General features: G+C 43.3%; 1 protein-coding gene across 3 annotated transcripts; it reads left to right on the top strand.

Annotated features, from left to right (window-relative positions):
• Positions 1-1,701: 1,701 nt before the first annotated feature.
• Positions 1,702-27,596, top strand: LOC130918564 (gelsolin-like). 3 transcript variants are annotated; one of them, XM_057840365.1, is made up of 17 exons: positions 1,702-1,764; positions 9,831-10,017; positions 10,343-10,497; positions 10,563-10,724; positions 11,901-12,050; positions 14,115-14,201; positions 14,276-14,408; positions 17,149-17,237; positions 17,305-17,520; positions 19,222-19,355; positions 20,898-20,988; positions 21,053-21,226; positions 25,131-25,308; positions 25,377-25,495; positions 25,562-25,639; positions 27,185-27,245; positions 27,312-27,596. In XM_057840365.1, the coding sequence occupies exons 2-17, from the start codon at positions 9,837-9,839 to the stop codon at positions 27,467-27,469; spliced, it is 2,166 nt and encodes a 721-aa protein (XP_057696348.1). In that variant the 5' UTR covers positions 1,702-1,764; positions 9,831-9,836; the 3' UTR covers positions 27,470-27,596. The 3 variants fall into 3 exon arrangements, with proteins under 3 accessions (XP_057696348.1, XP_057696346.1, XP_057696349.1); XM_057840363.1 differs by lacking the exon at positions 1,702-1,764 and adding an exon at positions 8,799-8,921; XM_057840366.1 differs by lacking the exon at positions 1,702-1,764 and adding an exon at positions 8,979-9,000.

Here is a 27,596-nt window from a genome sequence, read left to right as displayed (position 1 = left end):
CGAATTTGCAGGTTATGTTTGTGTTACAAAACACAAGAGGTGATTACATTTTGGGGTCATGAGGTCGAAGGTCACATAGGTCCATAAAGGGATTATTGTCCATTTTGCGGGATAAGTTTTTAATATGAAACTTAAGAGATCATTACATTTTGGGGTCACCAGGTCAAAGGTCACAGGTCTAAATTTAATTCGTATTTTTCAGTTCATAACTGAATAATTAAGGAAGCGATTGTTATTGAATTTGCAGGTTATGTTTGTGTTATAAAACACAAGAGGTGATTACATTTTGGGGTCATGAGGTCAAAGGTCACATAGGTCCATAAAGGGATTATTGTCCAATTTGCGGGATATATTTTTAATATGAAACTTAAGAGATCATTACATTTTGGGGTCAAGAGGTCAAAGGTCACATGCCCAACTTTAATTTGTATTTCGATGTTCATAAATGGAGAAATAAGAAAGCAATTGTTATTAAATTTCCATGTTATGTTTGTGCTATAGAACAGAAGAAGTGATTACATTTCGTGGTCACGAGGTCAAAGGTCACATAGGTCAAAACAAGGAATTTTGCAATAACTCAAGAATGAATAAAGGAATTATTATCAAACTTGCTAGATACTTTTGTACGATGAATTTAAAGAGGTGATTACATTTCAGGGTCATGAAGTCAAAGGTCACATAAGTCATATAGCCATAAAAACGAATAAAGGGATTGTTGTCAAGTTTGCAGGATATGTTTGTAATGTGAAAGGGAAAAAATTAATATATTTTGGCGTCATGAGGTCAAAGGTCACATAGGTCCATAAAGGAATAAAGGGATTATTGTCCAATTTGCGGGATATGTTTTTATTATGAAACGGAAGAGATTATAACATTTTCGGGTCAAGAGGTCAAAGGTCACAGGCCCAACTTTAATTTGTATTTTGATGTTCATAAATGGAGAAATAAAAAAGCAATTGTTATTAAATTTGAAGGTTATGTTTGTACTATAGAACAGAAAAAGTGATTACATTTTGTGGTCACGAGGTCAAAGGTCACATAGGTCAAAACAAGGAATTTTGTAATAACTCAAGAATGAATAAAGGAATTATTATCAAACTTGCTGGATACTTTTGTACTATGAATGTGAAGAGGTGATTACATTTCATATAGCCATAAAAACAAATAAAGGGATTATTGTCAAGTTTGCAGGATATGTTTGTAATATGAAAGGGAAGAAATTAATACATTTTTGCGTCATGAGGTCAGAGGTCACAGGGTTAAATTGAATTTGTACGTTGATGTTCAAGATAACAAGAATGAAGAAAGGGATTATTATCAAACTTGCAAGTCTTAAGTAAGCCGTAATAATTTAATCACAGCCATCGACTGCAATGGACGTCCAATCCATTTTGAATGAGAGCCCTGCAGCCCCTTCAAGTCCAAACAGATCGGACGTCTATAGCCGTCAATGGCAGCCAGCCCGTCCACTTTTCCAAACAAAAAAGTGCACTTTCAAATTCCCCCAAAGCTTTCCACGCCACTGTTGATTTTTCCGGAGCGCTAGCTAGTTAGCGAGCGAGGACTTGCTTTTCTTTGCTTTGTTTTGCTTTGCCTTTCGTGCTTTTGTGCTCCACCTTGGCGCACCGCCCGTGCTGCCACGCCTGCCGGGCGGCGGCCTCCGCCCTGGAGGGAGCATATAAAGCGGCGCTCTTCAAGGAAGCGGCGCAGACGGCAACAAGAAGACTGCAACTTTCGCACGTCTGGGATCGTCGACGGCTGCAGGTAACGTCCGCGCGCTGACGTTTCTTGCATCGCGACACGTTGGCTTTTTTTTTGTAATATGTTTTGATTCCTCGCTGCTCATTTTCATGTCTTTGAGGGGAGGGCGGACAAAAATGAAGAAATAAATGGTGGGAAATAAAGAACAAATGATATGCACGGAATATGTAATATGATTTTAACTAACTTTAATGCTGCCATTGGTAGGGCTTGGCGTCCAATAAATTTGATATCGGAGCATCCAACCTCATACTTAAACGAATTGGGCGTCGACTAGCAAACTGATTTCAATTGACTGCGGAAGAATGAAAAGACTTTTTTTAATGCCCTTACCAACATGGCCGCCATGAGGCGACGTTCCCATCAAAGTCAATGCATTGACATTAAAATGAAGTCAGAACTAGCTTATTTAACCAAATTGACGTCAATAGGCGTCCAATCCATTTGAAGTGGGAGGGTGGACTGTCAACGAACGAACGTTCCTGTGCTGCTAGCCTTCCCGCTTCTCGTGGATTGGACGTCTACTAGCAATAAACTAAATTCAATTGATGGCAAAAGCATGAAAAGGCTTTTTTTTGCCTCTACCAACATGGTCGCCCAGAGGTCGCATTCCTATCAATGTCAATGCATTGACATTCAAATGAATTCAGGACTTGTTTATTTAATCCAGTTGACAGCACTAGAGGTCCAATCCATTTCAAGTGGGAGGGTTGGCTGTTTTGTTCGCTGCCACTCTCCCTCTTCAAATGGATTGGACGTCTACTAGTGACAAACTCATTTCAATTGACGGCAAAAGCATGAAAAGCCCTTTCTTTGCCCCTACCAACATGGCCGCCCAGAGGTCGCGTTCCCATTAAAGTCTATGCATTGACATTAAAATTAATTTAGAACTATCTTATTCAATCCAATTGACTGTGATGTGCGTCCAATCCATTTGAAGAGGGAGGGTTGGCCGTGTTATTTGCTGCCACCCTCCCGCTTCAAATGGATTGGACGTCTTCAAGCGATAAATTCATTTCAATTGACGGTAAAAGCATGAAAAGACCTTGCGTTGCCCCCACCAACATGGCCCCCCTAAGGCGACATTCCTATCAAAGTCAATTTAGAACTAGTTTATTTTATCCAATTGACTGTGCTATACGTCGAATCCATTTAAAGTGGGAGGGTTGGCATTGTTATTCGTTGTCGCCCTCCCACTTCAAATGGATTGGACGTCTATTAGCGATAAACTCATTTCAATTGACGGTAAAAGCATGAAAAGTCCTTTTTTTTTGCCCCTACCAACATGGCCGCCCAGAGATCGCATTCCTATCAATGTCAATGCATTGACATTCAAATGAATTCAGGACTTGTTTATTTAATCCAGTTGACAGCACTAGAGGTCCAATCCATTTAAAATGGGAGGGTTGGCTGTTTTGTTCGCTGCCACCCTCCCTCTTCAAATGGCCTGGACGTCTAATAGTGATAAACTCATTTCAATTGACGGCAAAAGCATGAAAGGCCCTTTCTTTGCCCCTACCAACATGGCCCCCCAGAGGCCGCATTCCCGTCAAAGTCTATGCATTGACATTAAAATGAATTTAGAACTATCTTATTCAATCCAATTGACTGTGGTACGCGTCCAATCCATTTGAAGTGGGAGGGATGGCCGTGTTATTTGCTGCCAGCCTCCCGCTTCAAATGGATTGGACGTCTTCAAGCGATAAATTCATTTCAATTGACGGTAAAAGCATGAAAAGACCTTGCGTTGCCCCCAACAACATGGCCCCCCTAAGGCGACATTCCTATCAAAGTCAATTTAGAACTAGTTAATTTTATCCAATTGACTGTGCTATACGTCGAATCCATTTAAAGTGGGAGGGTTGGCATTGTTATTCGTTGTCGCCCTCCCACTTCAAATGTATTGGACGTCTATTAGCGATAAACTAATTTCAACTGACGGTAAAAGCATGAAAAGTCCTTTTTTTTGCCCCTACCAACATGGCCTCCCAGAGGTCGCATTCCTATCAAAGTCAATGCATTGACATACAAATGAATTCAGGACTTGTTTATTTAATCCAATTGACAGCACTAGAGGTCCAATCCATTTAAAGTGGGAGGGTTGGCTGTTTTGTTCGCTGCCACCCTCCCTCTTCAAATGGATTGGACGTCTAATAGTGATAAACTCATTTCAATTGACGGCAAAGCATTAAAAGCCCTTTCTTTGCCCCTACCAACATGGCCGCCCTAAGGCAACGTTCCCATCAAACTCAATGCATTGACATGAAAATAAATTCAGAAGTAGTTTATTTAATCCAATTGACAGCACTAGACGTCCAATGCATTTAAAGTGGGAGGGTTGGCAGTGTTATTCACTACCAACCCTCCCACTTTAAATGGATTGGACGTTTGCTAGCGATAAACTCATTTCAATTAACGGCAAAAGCATGAAAAGACCTTGCGTTGCCCCTACCAACATGGCTTCCCTGAGACATTCCTATCAAAGTTAAATGATCGGAATGTAAAATGAAGTCAGAAATAACTTATTTAACCCCACTGACTGTGCTACACGTCCAATCCATTTGAAGCGGGAGGGCTAACAGAGAATGAACGTTCGTTTCTTTGCTGTCAACCTTCCCACTTTAAACTGATTGGACATCTAATCACAACGAACTCATTTCAATTGATGACAAACACACGAAAAGCCCTTTTTCTCCCCCTACCAACATGGCCACCCAGAGGTCGCATTCCCATCAAAGTCAATTGCATTGCCCTGCCAACCCTCCCGCTTCAAATGGATTGGACGTCTACTAGCGATAAACTTAATTCAATTGAGGGTGGAAGCATAAAAGACCTTTCATTCCTCCTACTAGGATAGCCTCAGGGCAGCCATGTTGGTAAGGGCGACGTTCCCATAAAACAGTACTTCTCAAATGGTGGGGCGCGCCCCCCCAGGGGGGCGCAGAGCGATGCCAGGGGGGGCGCGAGTGACCTCGGGGAACATGCTTTTTTTTTTTTTTTTTTTTTTTTTGCCGTACTAGAATAAAGTGTATTTGCACATCCACTCCGTGGGTGGCAGTGGCGCTCTCATTTTCAAAGTGCGTGCAGTATTTTTGAAGTAAGCAAGAGCACACGGAAGAGACTCATGCAGAGCTGGACTCACGCAGCGACCCACTGTCTTCTTCGGTTCTCACATGTCCGGCCGAGAAGTGCCGTTTTCGGCTTGGGATCGTCACGACCACCGCCCTCACCTACGGTTCTCCCTCGGCCGCCGAGAATGCGCTTTTTTCGGGCCGTTTGCCTTTGACTTTTAATATAGTGGGAAATGAGGAAAGACCACTGTTTACTGAGTCTAAAAATGATTATAGCGGAGAAGCCAAATCAGTTAAGACGCCACTTAAAGACATTAGACCTCAATCTCATTGATAAGCCACTTGATTGTTTTTCAGCGAAAATGTGCCGAATATTGCCAATTGTCACAATCGTCCCGCTTTGTCAGTGTTATATCAGTAAACCAGTGAGCACTGTGGTGAATCAGCGAAAATAAAAACTTTCCTTCTGTCCAAAGACTCCCCCCCCCTCTATTCAGTTTTGTTTTTTTTTTTCGGTCAAATTTTTTGGCATGTTGTCCTGAAGAGTAAATGTTTCTAATCAATTTGAATTTGTTATTATTTACTGATTTTATTACATTTGATTTTTCAGTATCAAATGGTCAAAAATGTACCTTGAGTGTATTTTTACAGTTTGGATGTGACTTTTTTTTTTTTTTTTTTTTTTTTTAACTTCAGGCAAATTGATGCGCGTTGAGTCTTTTCTGTTACAAGCAACACAATGTTAAAAAAGTTATACTTTATTATAAGTTGATCTATGTTACTTTTTTTCTTTAATAGAAAAAAAAGGACACAATGTTAGGCTGAGGCGTACTTATAATAGTAATATAGACGAATGATACTATTTACAGTGGCGGCAGAGAGTTGGGGGGGCGCGAAACATTTACGTCTTCCTTGGGGGGGCGTAACAGAAAATAATTGAGAAGCACTGCCATAAAAGGTAATGCATTGATATTCTAATGAAGTCACGATTAGCTTAATTAACCCCGTTGGCAACTATTGACGTTGCTAGATGTCCAAGTCTTTTGAACTGGGAGTTGTGGCGGAGATTCATTCACTGCCAACCTCCCGCTTCAAATGGATTGGACGTCTAGTGCTGTCAATTGGATGAAATAAACTAGTTCTGAATTCATTTTAATGTCAATGCATTGCGTTTGATAGGAACGTTGCCTCAGGGCTGCCATGTTGGTAGGGGCGAAGAAAGGGCTTTTCATTCTTTTGCCATCAAGTGAAATGAGTTTATCATTAGTAAACGTCCAATCCATTTGAAGCGGGAGAGTGGCAGAGAGGGTGAGAGGCAACGTTCCCATCAAACTCAATGCATTGACGTTAAAATGAATTCAGAACTAGTTTATTTAATCCAATTGACAGCACTAGACCTCCAATACATTTAAAGTGGGAGGGTTGGCAACAAATAACACTGCCAACCCTCCCACTTTAAATGGATTGGACGTCTACTAGCGATAAACTTAATTGACGCAGAAACATGAAAAGAGGGACTCAAAATCAACAGGAAGTGAGGTGAAAATGGACCAAAATGGAAAGAAAATGTTCATTCATTTTCTGCCATCCCTCCTAATTCAAATGGATTGGACATCTAGCGCTGTCAATGGCAGATAACAGAGTCAAATAAGCAAGTTATGACTTCATTTTTAATGCCAATGCATTGAGATGAACAGGAATGTTGCCTCAGGGTAGGCGGCCATGTTGGTAGGGGCGACCCTCCCATCAAAGTCAATGCATTGACATTGAAATGAAGTCAGAAGTGGCTCATTTAACTCAGTTGACTGTGATAGACGTCCAATCCTTTTGAAGTGGGAGGGGCTGGCTGTGAATCATTCGCTGCCAGCCCTCCCGCTTCCAACGGATTGGACCGATGGCAGTTGAAGAGTTCATGACTCAGGTGGGCGGGGCAGGTGTGATGCTCTTGTTGTGTCACGTGAATAAACACTTCTGTATGTATGCTACGTATGCTACTGTAAAAGTCAAATTTGAAATTTTTAACAGTAAATTTCAAATGTTTAATTTCTTTTAATACTTTTTTACTTTATGATGAATAAATATTCAGTATTTTTTTGTTTGCAGTTTACTGTTATTCAATACAGCTAGTAGTTTTGGCAGCATTTAAACGTCGCTATTTGGCGGTATTTTTTTACAGTGTGCAACATGAAGCGATTCAATTCCACTGTCTTTTCTCAAAGAGTTGTCGCTTCCCAGCTGTTGTCACCTGATGCTCTCGCTGAGACCCACTATCATATTCTCGTATCATATTGTTAAACTCAACTTCACACCTTTAGGAAGGAGGGAAGAACTTCAATTGAGTTATAACCCTAAATTCTGGCACCATCTAGTGGTATGAAAGTGAACGACTTGGCTAGTATGGTTCAGCTGTATTCAACTCATTGAGAAGGTTGTGTCTGCAGGTTGCAAGAGGGGGGCGTGTCTGGAAATGGGGGCGTGTCTGGCAATGAGGGCGTCACTGGTTATGTCCATAGCGAACCGTAACATCATACTGAATGTCGACGGAGACTCAAATGGAATCACTTCCTCTTTATTTTGGGATATTCACGGGTCACTTCCTGTTGGGGTTGTGGTAGGCTAGCTTCCTGTTGCTTTTGAGCCACTTCCTATTGATTTTCAATCACTTTTGAATAACTTCCTGTTGATTTGTCGGGTATTTATTGATAAGTTCCTGGTGTTTTGGGTTACTTCCTGTCGGGTTTTGGTAACTTCCTCTTTATTTAGGGGAATTTCCTTCTCATTTTCAGTCACTTCTTATTGATTTGGGGGCATTTCCAGGTCCCTTCCTGGTCGTTTTGAGCCACTTCCCACTGATTCCGGGCCACTTCCTGTTGGTTTTGAGTAACTTCCTGTTGATTTTGGGACACTTCCTTTTGATTTTCAGTCACTTCTTATTGATTTAGGGGCATTTCCAAGTCATTTTGGGTCACTTCCTGTTGGTTTTGGGTAACTTCATGTTTATTTAAGGGCATTTCCTTTTGATTTTCAGTCACTTCTTTTTGATTTGGGGCATTTCCAGGTCACTTCCTGGTCATCTCGGGCCACTTCCCATTGATTTTGGGTCACTTCCTGTTGGGTTTGAGTAACTTCATGTTTATTTAGAGGCATTTCCTTTTGATTTTCAGTAACTTCCTGGTCATTGCAGGCCACTTCCCGCTGATTTTGGGTCACCTCCTGTTGAGTTTGGGTAACTTCCTGTTGATTTTGGGCCACTTCCTTTTGATTTTCAGTCGCTTCTTATCGATTTGGGGGCATTTCCAGGTCCCTTCCTGGTCGTTTTGGGCCACTTCTCACTGATTTTGGGTCACTTCCTGTTGGGTTTGGGTAACTTCATGTTTATTTAAGGGCATTTCCTTTTGATTTTTAGTCACTTCTTTTTGATTTGGGGCATTTCCAGGTCACTTCCTGGTCATCTCAGGCCACTTCCCACTGATTTTGGGTCACTTCCTGTTGGGTTTGTGTAACTTCCTGTTGATTTAGGGGCATTTCAAGGTCACACCCTGTTGATTTTGGGGCACTTATTTATGTTTAGTCACTTCTAATTGCTTTTTTGGGCATTTCAAGATCACTTCCGACTGATGTTGGGTAACTTCCTGTTGATTTTGGTGGTGGCATTTCCAGGTCAATTCCTGTAGGGTGTGGGTAACTTCCTATTGATTTCCAGACACTTCTCATTGATTTAGAGGCATTTGGGGGTCACTTCCTACAGATTTTGAGTCCCTTCCTGTTATGTTTCGGTAACTTCTGTTGATTTAGGGGCATTTCTAGGTCACTTCCTGTTTAGTTTTGGCCACTTTTAATTGATTTTGAGGGCATATCTGTGTCAATTTATGTTCATTTTGGGTCACTTCCTATTGCTATACATTCACTTCCTCTTGATTTTGGCTTACTCGCAGCCATTCACTTTGAAGTGCACTCATTAGGTATCACCTTCTGTCAGTATGTTAACCAATCAGCTTCCTCTATGCAGGTGTGTCTCATTTCCTTGTAGGCAGTTAGTTGCTTTCTCTCTCGGCCTTTCGCTCGTCTTTGTTCATGTTTCTTCCCGTGGTGAGTTTATTCAAAATGTTTTTTGTTGTTGCTTTCAACCTTGAATGAGTCCTCTTTTGTCTTACCTCTGTGCTAGCAGGTAGCAAGCTATTCAATTTGTTAAGTTTGCTAACCTTAAGAGAGTCCTCTTTTGTCTTGCTTGTTTGGAAGCTAGGACTTGCTACATCTAATCTTAAAAAATTGAATTTATACTGGTATTTTTTAATCTTATATTTAAAAAAAAAAATGTTTTAGTGTTCCAACCCATAGATGTTTGAAATAACATTAAATTTATTGGCTGCCATTGACGCCGCTGGATGTCCATGGATGATTTTAAGATCCAATCAGTTTTGAATCATTTTATTGAGTGCATTTCTAGGTCACTTAATTTTGATTTTGGGGTGTTTAAAGGTTACTTTTTGTACATTTGGGGCATTCTGTGGTCACTTAATGGTGCATTTTGGAACATTTTTGTCTTGATTTTAAGGGATTTTAGGGTCACTTCCTTTTTATTGGTCACTTCTTGTTGATCTTGGCGCGTCTTTCTATTGAATGCGTGTCACTTCCTGCACGTCTGGGGCTCTTTCGGCTCACCCGCGGTACCTCCGGGGCCCCTTCGGCTCACCCGCGGCACGTCTGTAGCATTTAGCGGTCACATCCTGTCAATTGGGTGGTGGGGCACGTCAGGGTCACCTTGATTTTGGTTCACTTTCTAATGTATTTTACCTTTTTATCCATTTTGAAACCCTCACTAAAAATAAAAATATATCTTACTAGAACTAAAAATGACTAACTTAAAAAAATTACTCTGACTCAAGTATTTTCAGCATGATATAAATTGAGAATGTCTAATGAGTAAAGAGTTGAATGGGGTTTGTTATGTATGCATGAGTAGAAGTTTCTGACTATCCGTTGAATGTTTTTTTTCAGGTCAAGATGCCAACTCACAAAGCTTTTGAGACAGCGGGCAAGAGTCCGGGTCTTCAGATTTGGCGTGTGGAGAAATTGGACCTGGCAGAGGTTCCTAAAGAGATGCACGGGTGCTTCTACATGGGAGACTCCTACATCGTTCTCTACACCAGCCTCAGACCGTCTTACAACGTGCACACCTGGATCGGTAATTACCGCAAACACTTACGGGGGAACACTCACTTCCTTCCTGACTGCAGTTGACTTCCAATCTATTTGAATGGAACGTCTAGCACCATCAATGGATGTTTTTAAGATACAATCCATTTTGGACAATTTCCTGTTGATTTTGGGGTGTTGCCATGTCACTTCCTGTTGTGAAATTTTGAAGCGTTTGGAAGTCGGAATGGTGTAAATCGACCCAGCATGTGGGGTGGGCGGAGCAAAAAAGTCCCAATTTCATACATGAAGCTTTTCAAACCATTCAACTAGCAAAATAACTTTCTTGCCTAATGTCGCTTGTCCATCTTCAGGCTCGCAGACGTCCCAGGACGAGAAGGGGGCAGCGACCATTTTCATGACGCAGCTGGACGACGCCTTGGGCGGCGCCGCCACGCAATACACCGAGCACCAGAACGAAGAATCGCTCACTTTCCTGGGCTACTTCAAAAAGGGTCTCAAGTACCAGGTGATGAGCACATTAGCGCTAGCACTCACGAGCTAACACGCTAACATCTTCCGATAATATCTCAGAAAGGAGGCGTGGCTTCCGGCTTCCGAACGGTAGTGCCCAACGAAGAAAACGTTCAGCGTCTGCTGCACGTCAAAGGTCGCCGGCAGGTGCGCGCCACCGAAGTGGACCTGAGCTGGGCCAGCTTCAACAAAGGAGACTGCTTCATCATCGACTTGGGCAAGGTCAAAGGGCAACGCCGCACTCGCTCGGTCATTTCGGAAATTGGTTACACGGCCCCTGTTGATGGCCTCGTTCAAAACTGTCTGTAAATGAGATTGTGAAAAACAATCCAGTAAGGATTTCAGGGCTGTTGCCCCCACTAACATGGCCGCCATGCAATCACCATTGATGGTGAGACGTCCAATCAATTTGAACTAAGGGTTGTTTAGCCTTTTTTATCACTAGTATGCGTCCAATCCATTCTAAATTGGAAGGTTTTGGCAGCGAATAAACGATAATGGCCTCGGGCGGCCATATTGGTAGGGGCGACACTTCCATTGAAGTAATTGGTTGGTATGAAATTGAAGGATTTAAGAAATGTTGCCCCTACCAACATGGCCCCACATGCAATTACCATTGATGTCAATAGACGTCCAATCCATTTGGACTGGTAGTGATTGTTTAGCAGTGTTTATCACTAGTTCGCGTCCAATCTGTTCTAATTGGATTAGGGTTATCGGTGAATGAACACATGATACTGGCCTTTGGGCAGCCATATTGGTAGGGGCGATGATCCCATTGATGTCAATAGGTTGACATTAATGATAAACTCATTTGAATGGACGGCAGAAGCATGAAAACTTTCATGCCACTACCAAAATGGCCTTAGGGCAGGCGGCCATGTTGGTAGGGGCGAGATTCCCAGTGAAGTCAATTAGGTGACATTAAAATTGAATCATATCCAGCTAATTTCTCAACTCATCTGCCATTGCCGCCGAATGAACATTGCTGCCAACCCTCCAGCTTCAAATGCATTGGACCTCTGCAAGTGGTAAACATTGTAAATATGTTAGGGTTTAACCCTATCACTAGTAGGCATCCAATCTGTTCTAAACGGGTTGGGGTTAGCAGCGAATGAACAGATGAAATTGGCCTCAGGGCAGCCATATTGGTAGGGGCAATGTTCCCATTGACGTCAATAGGTTGACATTAAAATGGAGTCCCGATAAACTCATTTCAATTGATGACAAAGGCATGCAAAGAACTTTCATGCCACTACCAAAACAGCGTTACAATGTCAGACTTATGGCCGCTAGCTGTAGCAACGTGTCTGCGTGGCAGCCATGTTGGCGGGGGCAACGTTACTGAAGCGGTCACTTGACTATTTTCGAAAAGCTCATTGACCGTTTGATGGACAGGACATCTACCACTGGGCGGGCAGCGAATGCAACCGGTACGAGCGTCTGAAGGCCACGCAGCTGGCCGTGGACATCCGAGACAACGAGCGCAGAGGCCGCGCGGAGCTCCACCTCATCGACGAGGGTGAGGAGCCCAAAGAGGTCATCAAGGTGCGTGCTTTGCACTTGCAGCCAATTTTATCACCTGTGGGGCTGTCAAAAAACTCTTATTTGATAGTGTGGTGACCACGCAGTCCATTGGTGGGTCACTTCTTTCCTGTTTGTTGGTTATTTGCTGTAGATTTTTTGGGTTCCTTCCTGAGTATTTCTGGGTCACTTACCGTAGATGTTCTTGGCACTCCCCGGGTCACTTCCTGTAGATTTTACAAAGGGGGGGTGGCGCTCCCTGGGTCATTTTCTGTACATTTTATGGAAGGAGGGGGTTGCCCCCCCTGGGTGAATTCCCTTAGAATTTACAGAGGGAAAGTGGGAATCCCGGGTCATTTCCCGTCGATTTAAACGGAAGTGGGGCGGTTGCTCCACCTGGGTCACTTCCCGTCAATTTTTAACGGCGATTGTGGGGGTCGCTCCCACCCTGGGTCATTTCCCATCGATTTTAACAGAAGGGTGGGGGGGAGGGTCACTTCCCATCGATTTTTAATGGGAGGGGGCGGTCGCCCCGCCCCCCCCGTGTCACTTTCTGTTGACATTAATGGAGGGGGGGGCCCGGTCGCTCCCCCTTGGTCACTTCCCGTCGATTTTTAACGGAGTGGGGGCCGGTTGCTCCCCCCTGGTCATTTCCTGTCGATATTAACAGAGGGGGGGTGTCACTTGCCGTCGATTCTATACGGAGTGGGGGGCGGTTGCTCCCCCTGTGTCACTTCCTGTCAATATTAATGGGGGGGGGCTATCACTTCACGTCGATTTTAAAGGGGGGGGCGGTCGCTTCCCCTTGGTAACTTCCCGGCGATTGTAACGTGGGGGAGAGGGGTGTTCACTTCCTGTCAGTTTTTAACGGAGTGGGGGGTGGTTGCTTCCCCCCTGGTCACTTCCTGTCGATATTAAGAGGGGGGGTGTCACTTGCCGTCGATTCTATACAGAGTGGGGGGCGGTTGCTCCTCCCGTGTCACTTCCTGTCAATATTAACGGAGGGGGGCTATCACTTCACGTCAATTTTTAACGGAGTGGGGGGTGGTTGCTGCCCCCAGGTCACTTCCTGTCGATATTAATGGAGGGGGGGCTGTCACTTCACGTCGATTTTAACGGGGGGGGCGGTCATTCCCCCCAGGTCCCTTCCCGTTAATTGTAACATTGATGGAGGGGGGGGGGCGGTCACTTCCCGTCAAATTTAGCGGAATGGGGGGGCGGTTGCTCCCCCCGTGTCACTTCCTGTCGATATCAACAGGGGGGGGGGGCTATCACTTCACGTCGATTTTAACTGGGGGGAGGGCGTTCGCTCCCCCTTGGTAACTTCCCGTCGATTGTAACGTGGGGGAGAGGGGCGTTCACTCCCCGTCGATTTTTAACGGAGTGGGGGGGGCGGTTGCTCCCCCCTGGTCACTTCCTGTCGATATTAACGGAGGTGACGGGCTGTCACTTCACGTCGATTTTAACGGGGGGGATGGTCGTTCCCCCCCCAGGTCGCTGCCCGTTAATTGTAACATGGATGGAGGGGGGGCGGTCACTTCCCGTCAAATTTAACGGAGTGGGGGGCAGTTGCTCCCTCTGGTCACTTCCTTTCGATTTTAAGAGGGGGCCAATCATTCCCCTTGGTCATTTCCCGTTGATTTTAACGGAGTTTTGGGGGGGGGGGGGGTCGGTCACTCACCGTTGATTTAACAGGGGAGGGGGGTGAGGTTGCTACCTCTGGGTCACTTCCCGTCGATATTAACAGAGGGGTGAGGCCGGTCGCTCCCCCCTGGTCAATTCTTGTCGATTTTAATGGGTGGGGGGGCAGTCTGGGTCATTTCCCGTTGTTTCAACGGAAGGGCAAGGGGGCAGTCACTTCCCATAAATTTTTACGGGGGGGGAGGCGTTCGGGTCACTTCCCGTCGATATTAAGGGGGAGCTGGTGGCTTCCCGTCGATTTTAACGGAGGTAGGCGGGGTAAGTTCACAAGTCAACAGGAAGTGACTTGAAATTGCAGCTAAATCGACGGTAGGTCAATCAGAACCCCCTTCCAGTCCAAACGGACTTCTTTCACGGTTAATGAGTTCAATTTTGTCCATGTGTCAGGTCTTAAAAGAGAAACCCGAACTGCCTCCGGGAAGCGCTGACGTGACCCAGATGCAAACCTCCAAAAGTCAGGCGTCCCTCCACAAGGTAATGACGAGCCGCCGCCGCTGCCACGTCCTTGCCGTCATCTTGACGACAAAGCGCCGTTTATCCCCACGTAGGTGTCGGACGCTTCTGGCAAGATGACGCTGACAGAGGTGTCCAAGAAGAACCCGTTCAAGCAGGAGATGCTCAAATGCGAGGACTGCTACATCCTGGACAACGGTCTAGACCACAAAATCTTCTTCTGGAAAGGTAAAGTGGACCACGGGACCAATACGGTTTTAGTTACTTCCTGTTAGTTTTTTGGAATTAAAGGTCATTTACTGTTGAGTTTGGGGCATTTCCCGGTCACTTGTTGTTCATTTTGGGTTACTTCCGGTTTTGAAAGCGTTCAGGTCACTTCCTGTTGATTTCGGGTCACTTCTTGTTCTTTTGAAACCTTTTTGGATCATTTCCTGTTGATTCTGGGTGACTTCCTTCCAGTTTTGGAGAATTAAAGATCACTCCCTGTTAATTTTGGGACATTTCCCAGTCACTTTTCTATACTTCGTTTTTTTAAAGCATTTCAGGTCACTTCCTGTTGATTTCCAGGCCTTTATGGGGTCACTTCTTGATTTTGGGTTACTTCCCGTTTCGTGGGCATATCTGGGTCACTTCCTGTTGATTTCCAGGCCTTTCTGGGGTCACTTCCTGTTGATTTTGGGTTGCTTCCTGTTATGTTGGTATTTCTGGGTCACGTTCTGTTGATTTCCAGGCCTTTCTGGGGTCACTTCTTGTCCATTTTGGGTAACATCCTGTTTTGTGGGCATTTTTGGGTCACTTCCTGTTGATTTTGGGTTACTTCCTGTTTTGTCGGTATTTCTGGGGTCACTTCTTGCTCATTTTGGGTAATTTGCTGTTTCGTTGGCATTTCTGGGTCACTTCCTGTTGATTGTGGGTACCTTCCTGTTTTGTGGGCATTTCTGGGTCACTTCCTGTTGATTTCCAGGCCTTTCTGGGCTCACTACTTGCTCATTTTGGGTAACCTCCTGTTTTGTGGGCATTTCTGGGTCACTTCTTGCCCATTTTGGGTAACTTCCTATCAGTTTTGGAGAATTAAAGGTCACTCCCAGTTGATTTTTTTCCCCTTTACTTTACTGTTGTCTTGAAAGCATTTCTGGGGTCACTTCTTGCTCATTTTGAGTCATTTCCTGTTGTTTTCAGGGCATTTCTGGGTCACTTCTGGTTTATTTTTGGGAATGAAAGATCACTTCTGGTTAATGTTGGGCTATTTCCAGGCCACATTTTGTTCATTTTGGTTGACTTCCTGTTGTTTTGCAAGCATTTCAGGTCACTTCTTGCTGATTTGGAGACATTTCCCTGACACTTTTTGTTTACTTCCTGTTGTTTTGCAAATATTTCTGGGTTCCTTCCTGTTAATTTTGGGTTCCGTTTTGGGGAATTTAACATCAATTTGGGGACATTTCCAGGTCACTTTTTGTTTACTTCCTGTTGTTTTGAACGCATTTCAGATCACTTCCTATTGATTTTCATTTCTGGGTCACTTCCTGTTGATTTTAGGTTACGTCCTATCAGTTTTGGTGACTTAAAGGTCACTTCCTGTTAATTTGGGGACATTTCAAGGTCACTTTTTGTTTACTTCCTGATGTTTTGAAAGCATTTCAGGTCACTTCCTGTTGATTTTCAGGCATTTGTGGGGCCATTTCTTGCTCATTTTGGGTAACTTCCTGTTTTGTTGGAATATCTGGGTCCCCTCCTATTGATTTTGGGTTACTTACTTTCACTTTTGGAGAATGAAAGATCACTTCCTGTTAATTTTTGGACATTTCCAGGTCACTTTTTGTTTACTTCCTGTTGTTTTGAAAGCATTTCGGGTCACTTCCTGTTGATTTTTAAGGCATTCCTGGGGTCATCTCATGTTGTTTTGAAAGCTTTTCAGATCACTTGTCGATTTTCAGGCATTTCTGGGTCACTTCCTGTTGATTTTGGGTTACTTCCTATCATTTTGGAGAATTAAAGATCACTTCCTGTTAATTTTGAGACATTTCCCGGTCACTTTTTTTACTTCCTGTTGTTTTGAAAGGATTCAAGTCACTTCCTGTTGATTTTTCAGGGATTTCTGGGTCATTTCCTGTTAATTTTGGGACACTTCCAGGTCCTTTTTGTTATTTTTGTTTACCTCCTGTTTTGAAAGCATTTCAGGTCATTTCCTGTTGATTTTCAGGCATTTCGGAGTCACTTCTGAATGATTTTGGGTTACTTCCTGTTAGCTTTTGGGAATTAAAGATCACTTTTGGTTGATAATGGGCCATTTCAGCGCTACTTTTGTTCATTTTGCTTTGCTTCCTGTTTTTTTGAAAGCATTTCATGTCACTTTTGATTTTAAGGCATTTCTGGGGTCGTTTCATGTTGTTTTGAAAGCTTTTCACATCACTTGTCGATTTTCAGGCATTTCTGGGTCACTTCCTGTTGATTTTGGGTTACTTCCTATCATTTTGGAGAATTAAAGATCACTTCCTGTTAATTTTGAGACATTTCCCGGTCACTTTTTTTTAAACTTCCTGTTGTTTTGAAAGGATTCAAGTCACTTCCTGTTGATTTTTCAGGGATTTCTGGGTCATTTCCTGTTGATTTTTCAGGGATTTCTGGGTCATTTCCTGTTAATTTTGGGACACTTCCAGGTCGCTTTTTGTTATTTTTGTTTACCTCCTGTTTTGAAAGCATTTCAGGTCATTTCCTGTTGATTTTCAGGCATTTCTGAGTCACTTCTGAATGATTTTGGGTTACTTCCTGTTAGCTTTGGGAATTAAAGCTCACTTTTGGTTGATAATGGGCCATTTCAGCGCTACTTTTGTTCATTTTGCTTTACTTCCTGTTTTTTTGAAAGCATTTCAGGTCACTTCCTGTTGATTTTCAAGAATTTCTGGTATCACTTTGTCATTTTACGGCATTTCGGCTAGTTATTTTCCGCACTAACTGAGGTTTCTGACAGGTCGCAAAGCCAACCCCAAAGAGCGCAAGGCCGCGCTGACCTACGTGGATCAGTTCATCAAGGAGAAGAATTACACCAACAAGTGTCAGGTGAGCGTCGGGCCGGGCGACTGCGACGACGCGAGCGCGTTTTGACTCGGCTCCGTTTGGCCGACAGGTGCAAGTGCTGCCGCAGGGGGCGGAGAGCACCCTCTTCAAGGACTTCTTTGAGAACTGGCTGGACAAGGACGAGACTACGGGGCCGGGTCAGGCTTACACTGTGGGCAGCATCGCCGTCGTCAAGCAGATCCCGTTCGACGCCGCCACTCTCCACAGCAACGCCGCCATGGCCGCGCAGCACGGGATGGTGGATGACGGTTCAGGGAAAGTGCAGGTACTCCGTTTGCCCAGTCTCTTCACTTTAGCATCCCTTCAGTGAAGCTAATTCTCTTCTTTGTCGCGCTGCTTTTTGCTGCTACGAGGTGCTAATCCACCCCGCCTCCTAATGTTTAATTCTCTTTTAAATTCTAGAAAATGTTATTTATAGAGAAATTGGTAGCTTTGCTGTGATGGTCGGGATATCGGGTCACTTCCTGTTGGTTTTCAGGCAATTCGGGGTTGCTTCCTGGTCAGATTAGGTCACTTCCTGTTGATATGAGGAATTTTGGGGTTTCCTTGTCATATCACGTCACTTCCTGTTGATCTCGGGTCACTTCCAGTTTATTTGGAGGAATTTCGGGGTTGCTTCCTGGTCATATTGGGTGACTTCCTGTTGATCTCGGGTCACTCCCTGTTGATATGGGAATTTGGGGTCACTTCCAGTTTATTTTGAGTCATTTCGGGGAAGCTACCTAGTCATATAAGGTCACTTCCTGTTGATTTGGGGGCATTTCGGGGTTGCTTCCTGGTCACATTGGGTCACTTCCTGTTGATTTGGGGGCGTTTCGGGGTTGCTTCTTGGTCATATTAGGTCACTTCCTGTTGATTTGGGGGCATTTTGGGGTTTATCCTAGTCATATTAGGTCACTTTCTGTTTATTTGGGGGTGTTTCGGGTAACTTCCTGTTGATATCGGGTCACCTTCTGTTGATTTGTGGGCGTTTCGGGGTTGCTTCCTGGTCATATTAGGTCACTTCCTGTTGATTTCGGGGTTGCTTCCTGGTCATTTTGAGGCATTTCGGGGTTTATCCTAGTCATATTAGGTCACTTCCTGTTGATCTCGAGTCACTTCCAGTTTATTTGGGGAAATTTCGGGGTATCTTCCTGGTCATATTGGGTAACTTCCTGTTGATCTCAGGGCACTTCCTGTTGATTTGGGGCCATTTTGGGTGACTTCCTGTTGATATCGGGTCACTTGTTGATTTGGGGGCATTTCTGGTTTGCTTCCTGGTCATATTAGGTCACTTCCTGTTGATCTCGGGTCACTTCCTGTTCATTTTGAGGCATTTCGGGGTTCATCCTAGTCACATTAGGTCACTTCCTGTTGATTTGGGGGCATTCCGGCATAGCGTCCTGGTCATATTAGGTCACTCCCTGTTGATATGTGAATTTTGGGGGTCACTTCCTGTTGATTTGGGGGCATTTCGGGTTTGCTTCCTGGTCATATTAGGTCACTTCCTGTTGATTTGGGGGCATTCCAGCGTAGCGTCCTGGTCATATTAGGTCACTTCCTGTTGAGCTTGGGTCACTTCGGGGTTGCTTCCTGGTCATATTAGGTCACTTCCTGTGAGGAAATGACCTGATATCAACAGAAAGTGACCCTGAAATGACCCCAAGATCAATAGCAAGTGACGCAATGTCAACAGGAAGTGATCCGAAAACAGCAAATGACCCCGAAATGCCCCCTAAATCAACAGGAAGTGACACAATTTCAACAGATAGTGACCTCAAAATGCCCCCAAATCAACAGGAAGTGACCCAATATACCAACCATCACATTAAAGCTACGATTGAAATTTCCTTTTGTAATTTCTCATTCATTTTTTCCCCACATAGCTACTTCCTGTTCAGATTTTGCATTTAGACGTCTGCGGCTTATTCCTTTTTAATCATTTTCGGCTGCTAATTGTCGGTCCTCATTACTCGTTCCTGTTGAGATTTGGCGCGTGGAGGGCGGCGAACGCGTCCCCGTGGACACGGACACCTACGGACAGTTTTTTGGCGGGGACTGCTATGTGCTGCTCTACTCTTACAACAGTGGCAGCGGGGAGAAGCACATCATCTACATGTGGTCAGTTACCATCTCTTTCACTGCCGTTGACGGTAATAGACGTGGCCTCCTGCATACAAGTTTATCGCTTTCATCGTCTGTACCAACATGGCCGCCCCGAGGCAACGTTTCCATCAAAGTCGATGCATTGAAGTACATGGAAAAACTTAATGAACTAAATATACAAAATCAAAAAATACAACAGAAAATTGAAAAATACTATATTGACAAAAAAGGGGGAAAATAATTGAATATTTTAAAAATTAGGATTCTCTTTTGTTGCAATATTAATTTTAAAAATATTAAAATGACTGAATTAATAAATGGAGGACTATGTATTAAAACAATTGCAAATTTAAAAAATTTCAACTATTTCATTATAAAATATACAAATATTTTTGATTATTGGGGAAACTGGAAAAACCTAAATTAAAAAATATGAAATGATCGAAAGGACAATATAAAAAAAAATTAATAACATTTATAAAAACGGGAGCGATAGAAAATTACAAGTACAAAAAATGGCTTTTAAAAAGTAATAAATGTTAAAAAATAAAACAATGAGGAATAATTAAAATTTAAAAAATATACTTGAAAATCAAATTTACTGGAAGATGCAACAAAGAATAAATGGAAAAAAAGACATATAAAAAATGAGATACTAAAAATAAAAATGTAAAATATACAGTATATATTTTTTAAATTGAAAATGCAACAAAGAATAAATCTTAAAAAAAAAAAAAAAGATATGGATAAAATAATTGATTTATAAAAACGGGCAACATGGAAAATATACAAAAAATGGCTTTAAAAAAATAATAAATGTAAATAACATTGTAAAATATATATAAATTGAGAAGTACTAGAAAATAGAAAATTAAAAAAATATTTTTAAAAATTGAAAATGCAACAAATTAAATAATGAAATAGAAAATTTATAAAACAATTAAAAAATAATTATGAAATAAAAGTAAAATATATATTTTAAATTGAAATGCAACAAAGAATAAATTTTAAAAAATCAGTAAAATGATTTATAAAAACGTTAGAATGTAATTTTTTATTTTTTTTTAATTTAAAATGCAACCGAGTAAATCCTAAATTAAAAAAAAAAAATCAATAATGAGAAGCAGGACAATGTAGAACGTTACAAATGAAAATTCTTTTGAAAGTATAAATTATGATCAAAAAGTTGCCATCAATTAATTCCTTCTTATTATTCTTTTTTGGGGGGGGTTATTATTTTAGCTATATTTTTTCAGTTTAAATTTCCTTGGTATTTTTCAATGAATACTATTTTTAATTTTTCTGATGTTCATATTTCATTAGCACAACTTCCTAACTCGTATTTTAACATTTTTGGAAAAATGGAATCAATCATAGTGATAATGCAGCAATTGTAAGAGTTACATGATGCAAAAATCTCAATTTGGCAAAACAAAACAAAATGACTCAAGCAATGATGCTAACGTTCGGCTAACAATTTGTTAAGTGCACCTATTTTGTGACGTTATTTCTACCTATAGCGAGCCATAAATCTGAACTGAACTCTGCCCTCTGCAGGCAAGGGAACAAGTGCTCCAAAGATGAGCTGGGAGCTTCCGCCATTTTGGCCGTGGCTTTGGACGACTCCATGGGAGGCGTGGCTACTCAGGTGAGACGGAATACTTGTCGTCAGTTGCCAAAGGCCTTTCAAGAGCGCCTTGTGGTTGGTACAGGTGCGTGTCACTCAGGGGCAAGAACCGCCCCACCTGCTAAGCCTGTTTGGAGGCAAACCCCTGGTGGTCCACCACGGCGGGACGTCCCGCAAGGAGGGCGCCAAAGAGCCGGCCCCCGAGACCCGCCTCTACCACATCCGCCAGAGCTCCACAATGGCCACCCGCGCCATCGAGGTTAGTCTGGGACTAGTACCACCACGTTTTATTTGGGGAAAAAAACTATACCTAAGCTTGTTAATATATATATATATATATATATATATATAATTTAAAAAAAATTTTTATTACTAAACCTACCCTCCTCCTTCAAACTGAATGGACGTCTAGCGATTGTCTTTGAAATTGACTGAAGAAGCATGAAAAATACCTTTTTCTGCCCCTACCAAAATGGCCACCATGAGGCAACGTTCCCATCGTTCCCATGTCGATGCATTTACATTGAAATTGAAATTAAGTCATAACTTGCTTATTTTACCCTGTTGAATGGCATAGACGTCCAATTCATTCTATGTGGGAAGGCTGACATTGAATGAAAGAACGTTGCTTTACTGCAGGTCCTCCCGCTTGAAATGGATTGGACGTTTGCTAGATTTAAATGCATTTCAATTGACGGCAGGAGCATGAAAAGGCCTTTCTTCGCCCCTACCAACATGGCCGCCCAGAGGACACATTCCCATCAATGTCGATGCTAATTTATATAACTAAGCTTGAATACCTAGCTTATTTCACCCTATTAAATGTCATTGACAGCCAATCCATTTGAAGTGGGAGGGTTGGCAGCGAATGAATGTTCATTCATTCGCTGCCAACCCTCCCACTTCAAATGGAGTTGACGTCTGCTATTGATAACATATTCAATAAATGGCAGAAGCATCTCGTGAGGAAAAAGCGGCATGGAAAATGAATGAATGAATGAATGAATGAATGAAAAGCTTTCATTGCCCCTGCCAACAGGGCCGCCCTGAGGCAACTAGCTTATTAGACCCCTTTAAATGCCATCTATGAACATTTGTTCATTCATTCGCTGCAATCTCCCACTTCAAATGGATTGGACATCTACTACTGACACTCATTTTAATTGATGGCAGAACCATGGAAAGACCTTCCTTTGCCCCTACCAACACGGCCGCCGTAAGGCAACGTTCACGTCCAAGTCAATGCACTGATATTAAAATGAAGTCACATCTAGCTCGTTTGACCCCCATTGAATGCCATTGACAGCCGTAGCTGTCCAAACCATTTGAAGTGGGAAGGTTTGGCGCGGAATGAAAGTACGTTCATTCGCTGCAATCTCCCACTTCAAATGGTTTGGACATCTACTAGTGACATTCATTGATGGCAGAACCATGGACTTTTCTTTGCCCCTACCAAAATGGCCTCCATGAGGCAACGTTCGCATAAAAGTCGATGCATTTACATTAAAATTAAGTCATAACTAGCTTATTTCACCCTTTTGAATGGCATTGACAACCATTGATGTCCAATCCATTTGATGTGGGAGAGCTGACATTGAACAAACGTTCGTTTGCTGTCAGTCCTCCCACTTCAAATAGATTGGACGTCTACTCCAGATTAATGCATTTCAATTGATGGCAGGAGCATGAAAAGGCCTTTCGTTGCCCCTACCAACATGGCCGCCACCCTGAGAAAACGTTCCCATCAAAGTCAATGCATTGACTTAATTTTAAAGTTTTGATAGCCTATTTGACCCGATGGACGACGCTAAGCGTCCAATTCGTTTGTAGTGGGAGGGCTAGTAGTGAATGAACGACTACAAGCCCTCCCACTTTAAATGGATTGGACACCAACTAGTGATAAACTAATTTTAGTTGACGGCAAAAGCATGAAAAGCGCTTTCATTGCCCTTACCAACATGGCCGCTCTGAGAAAACAATCTCATCAAAGTTGATGCATTGACTTAATTTTAAAGTCTTAACTAGCTTTTTTGATCCCATCGATGACACGAGACGTCCAATCCATTTAAAGCGGGAGGGTTGGTAGTGAATAAACATTCGTTTAGTCGCTGCTAGCCATCCGACTTCAGATGGATTGGACACCTATTAGTGATACTCATTCTAATGACGGCAGAAGCATGGAAAGACCTTTCATCGCCCCTACCAATACGGCCTCAGGAGTCAGGGTGGCAGCCATGTTGGTAGGGTGATCTTTCCCATCAAAGTCGATGCATTGACATTCAGAGCGAGCAACTGCTATTCACTCACTGGCTGCCATTGACGGCATTAGATGTCCAGTCCATTTGAAGTGGGGGGGGGTCGGCACCTTCCCTCCCCCTTCAAATGGATTGGACATTTACTAGTGATACTCATTTTAATTGACCGCAGAAGCATGAATAGAGCTTTCATCGCCCCTACCAACATGGCTGCCCTGAGGAAACGTTCCCATCAAAGTTGATGCATTGACTTAATTTGATCAGCCTATTTGACCACATAGACGACGCTAGGCGTCCAATTCATTTGAAGCGGGAGGGTCAGCACCTTCCCTTTCCCTCCCACTTCAAATGGATTTGACACTCCCACTTTAAATGGCTTGGACCTATGAGTGATACTCAGTTGATGGCAGAAACATGAAAAGCTTTCATTGCCCCTACCAACATGGCTGCCCCGAGGAAACGTTCCCATCAAAGTCAATGCATTGATGTAATTCTAAAGTCTTGACTAGCCCATTTGACCCGATAGACGACACGAGATGTCCAATTCATTTGAAGTGGCCCGCTTTATATGGCTTGGACACCTACTAGTGATAACCTCATTTTAGTTGACAGCAGAAACATGAAGAGCTTTCATTGCCCCTACCAACATGGCTGCCCCGAGGAAACGTTCCCATCAAAGTCAATGCATTGATGTAATTCTAAAGTCTTGACTAGCCCATTTGACCCGATAGACGACACGAGATGTCCAATTCATTTGAAGTGGGAGGGCTGGTAGCGAGTGGACTACCATCCCTCCCGCTTTATATGGCTTGGACACCTACTAGTGATAACCTCATTTTAGTTGACAGCAGAAGCATGAAAAGCTTTCATTGCCCCTACCAACATGGCCGCCCTGAGGAATTTTTCCATGCATTGCCTTAATTTGACGAGCTTATTTGACCCCATAGACGACACTGGGCGCCCAATTGATTTTAGAGCGGGAGAGCTGATAGCGAATCAACATTGATTCATTCGCTGCCAGACCTCCCACTTGAAATGGAGTGGACATCTGTGGCTGCCAAAGGCTTTTAACAGGGTGAAATAAGACATTTGCCTCAGGGCGGCCATATTGGTCGGGGCTTTAAAATTTTTCATGCTTCTGCCATTTATTAGATGATTTATCAATAGTAGACGTTCACTCCATTTGACCTAGGATGGTTGGCAGCGAATGAACGAGCCTTTCATCGCCCCTACCAACATGGCCTCAGGCTGGCAGCCATGTTGGTAGGGGCGATCTTTCCACTGAAGTCAATATATTGACATTCCAAGTCAGAACTAGCAACTGCTATTCACTCATTGGCTGGCATTGAACGTGTTAAATATCCAATCCATTTGAAGTGGGAGGGCTGGCACCTTCCCTCCCACTTCAAATGGATTGGCCATCAACTTGTGATGAACTCATTTTAGTTGACGGCAGAAGCGTAAAAAGACCTATCATCGCCCCTACCAACATGCCAGCCTGAGGCCATGTTGGGAGGTGTGATCTTTCCATTAAAGTAAGTCAGACCTTGCAGCTGTTATTCACACATTGGCTGCCATTCACGGCATTAAATGTCCAATTCATTTGAAATGGGAAGGTCGGCACTTTTCACCCATTTCAAATGGATTGGAAATCTCCTAGCGATACTCATTTGCAGAGGGTGATTGGGCATCTATTGTTTCGGGAAGTGTGACAGCCCTAACCTCTATACTACAGTGGTGCGCTTAGCTGGCGGCCATTTTGGGTAGGTCAACCATTGCTTGTAACCTGGATCTAGGGAAAAGTACATATTGCGCAGCTTCGGCATGTTTCTTGGTGTCATTTTAGTACCGTTCTCAGTGCAATGCTATCGGAGGTTGATGCTAGCTAACGACTTTCACCTCGCTCAGGTGGAGGCTGACGCGGCTTCTCTCAACTCCAATGACGCGTTCGTGCTCAAGACCCCCAAAGGCCTGGTGGTGTGGAAGGGGCGCGGGGCCACGCCGGAAGAAATGGCCGCCGCCAAGCACGTGGTGGCCATCCTGGGCGGCAGCACCCACACCGAGGTGGCGGAGACCAAGGAACAAGGTCGGTCCGCCCAAGAACACGTTTTGTAGTCGTCTAGAGTTGACCTCTCGTCTTTTGGTGGTTTCCAGAGAGCTTTTGGAAGGCGCTGGGCGGACGGAAGAAGTACCAGACCTCGGAGGTCCTGAGGAACGCCAAAGTGTGGCAACCCAAACTCTTCGGATGCTCCAACGCCAGCGGGCGCTTGATCGTAAGGATCCGTGTGATCTCGAGTGAAAAGAGCGTGAGAAAGACTGAGGTTTCTCTGATGGCCTAGGCGGAGCCGGTTCCTGGAGAATTGGATCAGCTGGACCTGGAGACTGATGATGTCATGATTCTGGACACTTGCCTCCATGTAGGTCATTCCAAAAAATTGGATAAAATTTTATTTGATTTTGAAATGTTTTATTTTTTCGTTTTTTCATTTTTTAACATATGATTTTTATTTTTTTTATATATATAGATTTATATTTTTTTATATATAATTTTTAATATATATTTTTTCTTGTATAAACAATAAATTATATAACTTAATTTTTGCTCTGGAAAGTTAGATTATTTACTTTCTGTTGGTCACTTCCTGTTTTTGTGGCCATACACGTAACTTCCTGTACTTTTGGGTCATTTCCTGTTGATTTGTATGTCACTTCCTGTCATTTTTGTGGCTTTCCTGGTCACTTCCTGTACATTTTGGGTCATTTCCGATTGATTTTAGGGCACTTAATGGGGTCATATCCGATTTTAAGGCAGTTATGGGTCACTTCCTGAACTTTTTGGGGTCATACCCTGTTGAATTTAGGGCACTTAAGGGTCACTTCCTGTTGATTTTAGCCAATCCTGGGTCACTTCTTGTACTTTTTGGGTCATATACTGTTGATTTTAGAGCACTTAAGGGTCACTTCCTGTACATTTGGGTTATTTCCTGTAGATTTTAGGGCACTTAGGGGCCCTTTGTGTTGATTTTAGCCAATCCTGTCACTTCCTGTACTTTTTGGGTCATTACCTGTTGATTTTAGCGCGCTTAAGGGTCACTTCATGTACTTTTAGGGTCACTATGTACTTTTGGGTTCACTTCCGCTTAAGGGTGAATTTTTGTATATTCTTCACTTCCTGTTGAGTTTATGATGCTTAATGGGGTCATTTCCTATATTGGCGCACTTTTGGGTCACTTCCTCTACTTTTTGGTTCATTTCCTGTTGATTTTAGGGTGCCTCAGGGTCACTTATGTACTTTTTGGGTCACTTCCTGTTAATTCGTCACTTTCTGTACATTTTGGGTCATTTCCTATTCTTTTAGGGCACTTCTGGGTCGCTTCCTGTTGATTGTAAGGCGCTTATGGGTTTATTCACCACTCCCTGTGTATTTTGTGGCTTTCTAGGCCACTTCCTGAACTTTTTTGGGGTCATTTCCTGTTTTCAGTGCGCTCAAGGGTCACTTCCTCTTGATTTTAGCCAATCCTGGGTGAATTACTGTACTTTTTGGGTCATTTCCTGTGGATTTTTGGGTCACTATGTACTTTGGGGTCATTTCCTGTTATTTTAAGGCGCTTAAGGGTGACTTCCTGTGGCTTTCTAGGACTTTTCTTGTACATTTTGGGTCACTTCCTGTCCATTTTGGGTAACTTCCTGTTGAGTTTAGGGCACTTAGGGGCACTTCCCGTTTCTCCGTCACTTCCTGTCGATTTAGTGGCTTTCCAGGTCACTTCCTTTATACTTTGGGTCCCTTCCTGTTGATTTTTGGCTGCTTAAGGGTCATTTCCTGTGTATTTTGCCACTCCAGGTTACTTCCTTACATTTTGGTTTATATTTTATCAAATTTAGGGCTCTTCTGGGTCACTTCCTGTTGATTTTTGGACAATTTGCACCGTACTCACTGAGTGTTGTTTATCTATCTCGTGCAGATCTACATTTGGATCGGGAAAGACGCCAACCAGACGGAGAAAAACGGAGCGGAGCGCATCGGTAAGATGGACAGGATGTTTCAGTCGCGTGACGGTTAGCTCTAACTTTTGGGGCTTTCCCTTTCAGCCGAGGAATATTTGAAGTCAGACCCTTCCGGCCGCCACGGCATCCCCATCACCACCATCAAACAGGGCCAGGAGCCGCTCTGCTTCACCGGATGGTTCCAGGCCTGGGACGACGCCTTGTGGGAGAAAGACCTCATGAGCATGGTCTGCGCACGCTAATCACGTAGCCGTTTGGTTACTAGTCGCTGCTAGTCCGGTGGGCGGAGCCAGCTTTTGGCCTATCATCATTAATCACAAGCGGTGTGTCATGAATTTTGACGTCAATAAATTGGGAAAATTAACTCAT

The sequence above is a fragment of the Corythoichthys intestinalis genome, chromosome 7 (assembly GCF_030265065.1).
Source record: "Corythoichthys intestinalis isolate RoL2023-P3 chromosome 7, ASM3026506v1, whole genome shotgun sequence".
Classification (NCBI taxonomy): Eukaryota; Metazoa; Chordata; class Actinopteri; order Syngnathiformes; family Syngnathidae; genus Corythoichthys; species Corythoichthys intestinalis.
The sequence above is the reverse complement of the archived record's forward strand: the minus strand, read 5'-3'. Positions and strand labels throughout refer to the sequence as shown.

What these genes read in the sequence shown, in the direction of transcription:
- LOC130918564 (XM_057840363.1), top strand. An exon ending in TCATCATCGACTTGGGCAAG is followed by an intron (nt 10,725 to 11,900) that starts GTCAAAGGGCAA and finishes TTTGATGGACAG; the next exon opens with GACATCTACCACTGGGCGGG. An exon ending in TTCTGGACACTTGCCTCCAT is followed by an intron (nt 25,640 to 27,184) that starts GTAGGTCATTCC and finishes TATCTCGTGCAG; the next exon opens with ATCTACATTTGGATCGGGAA.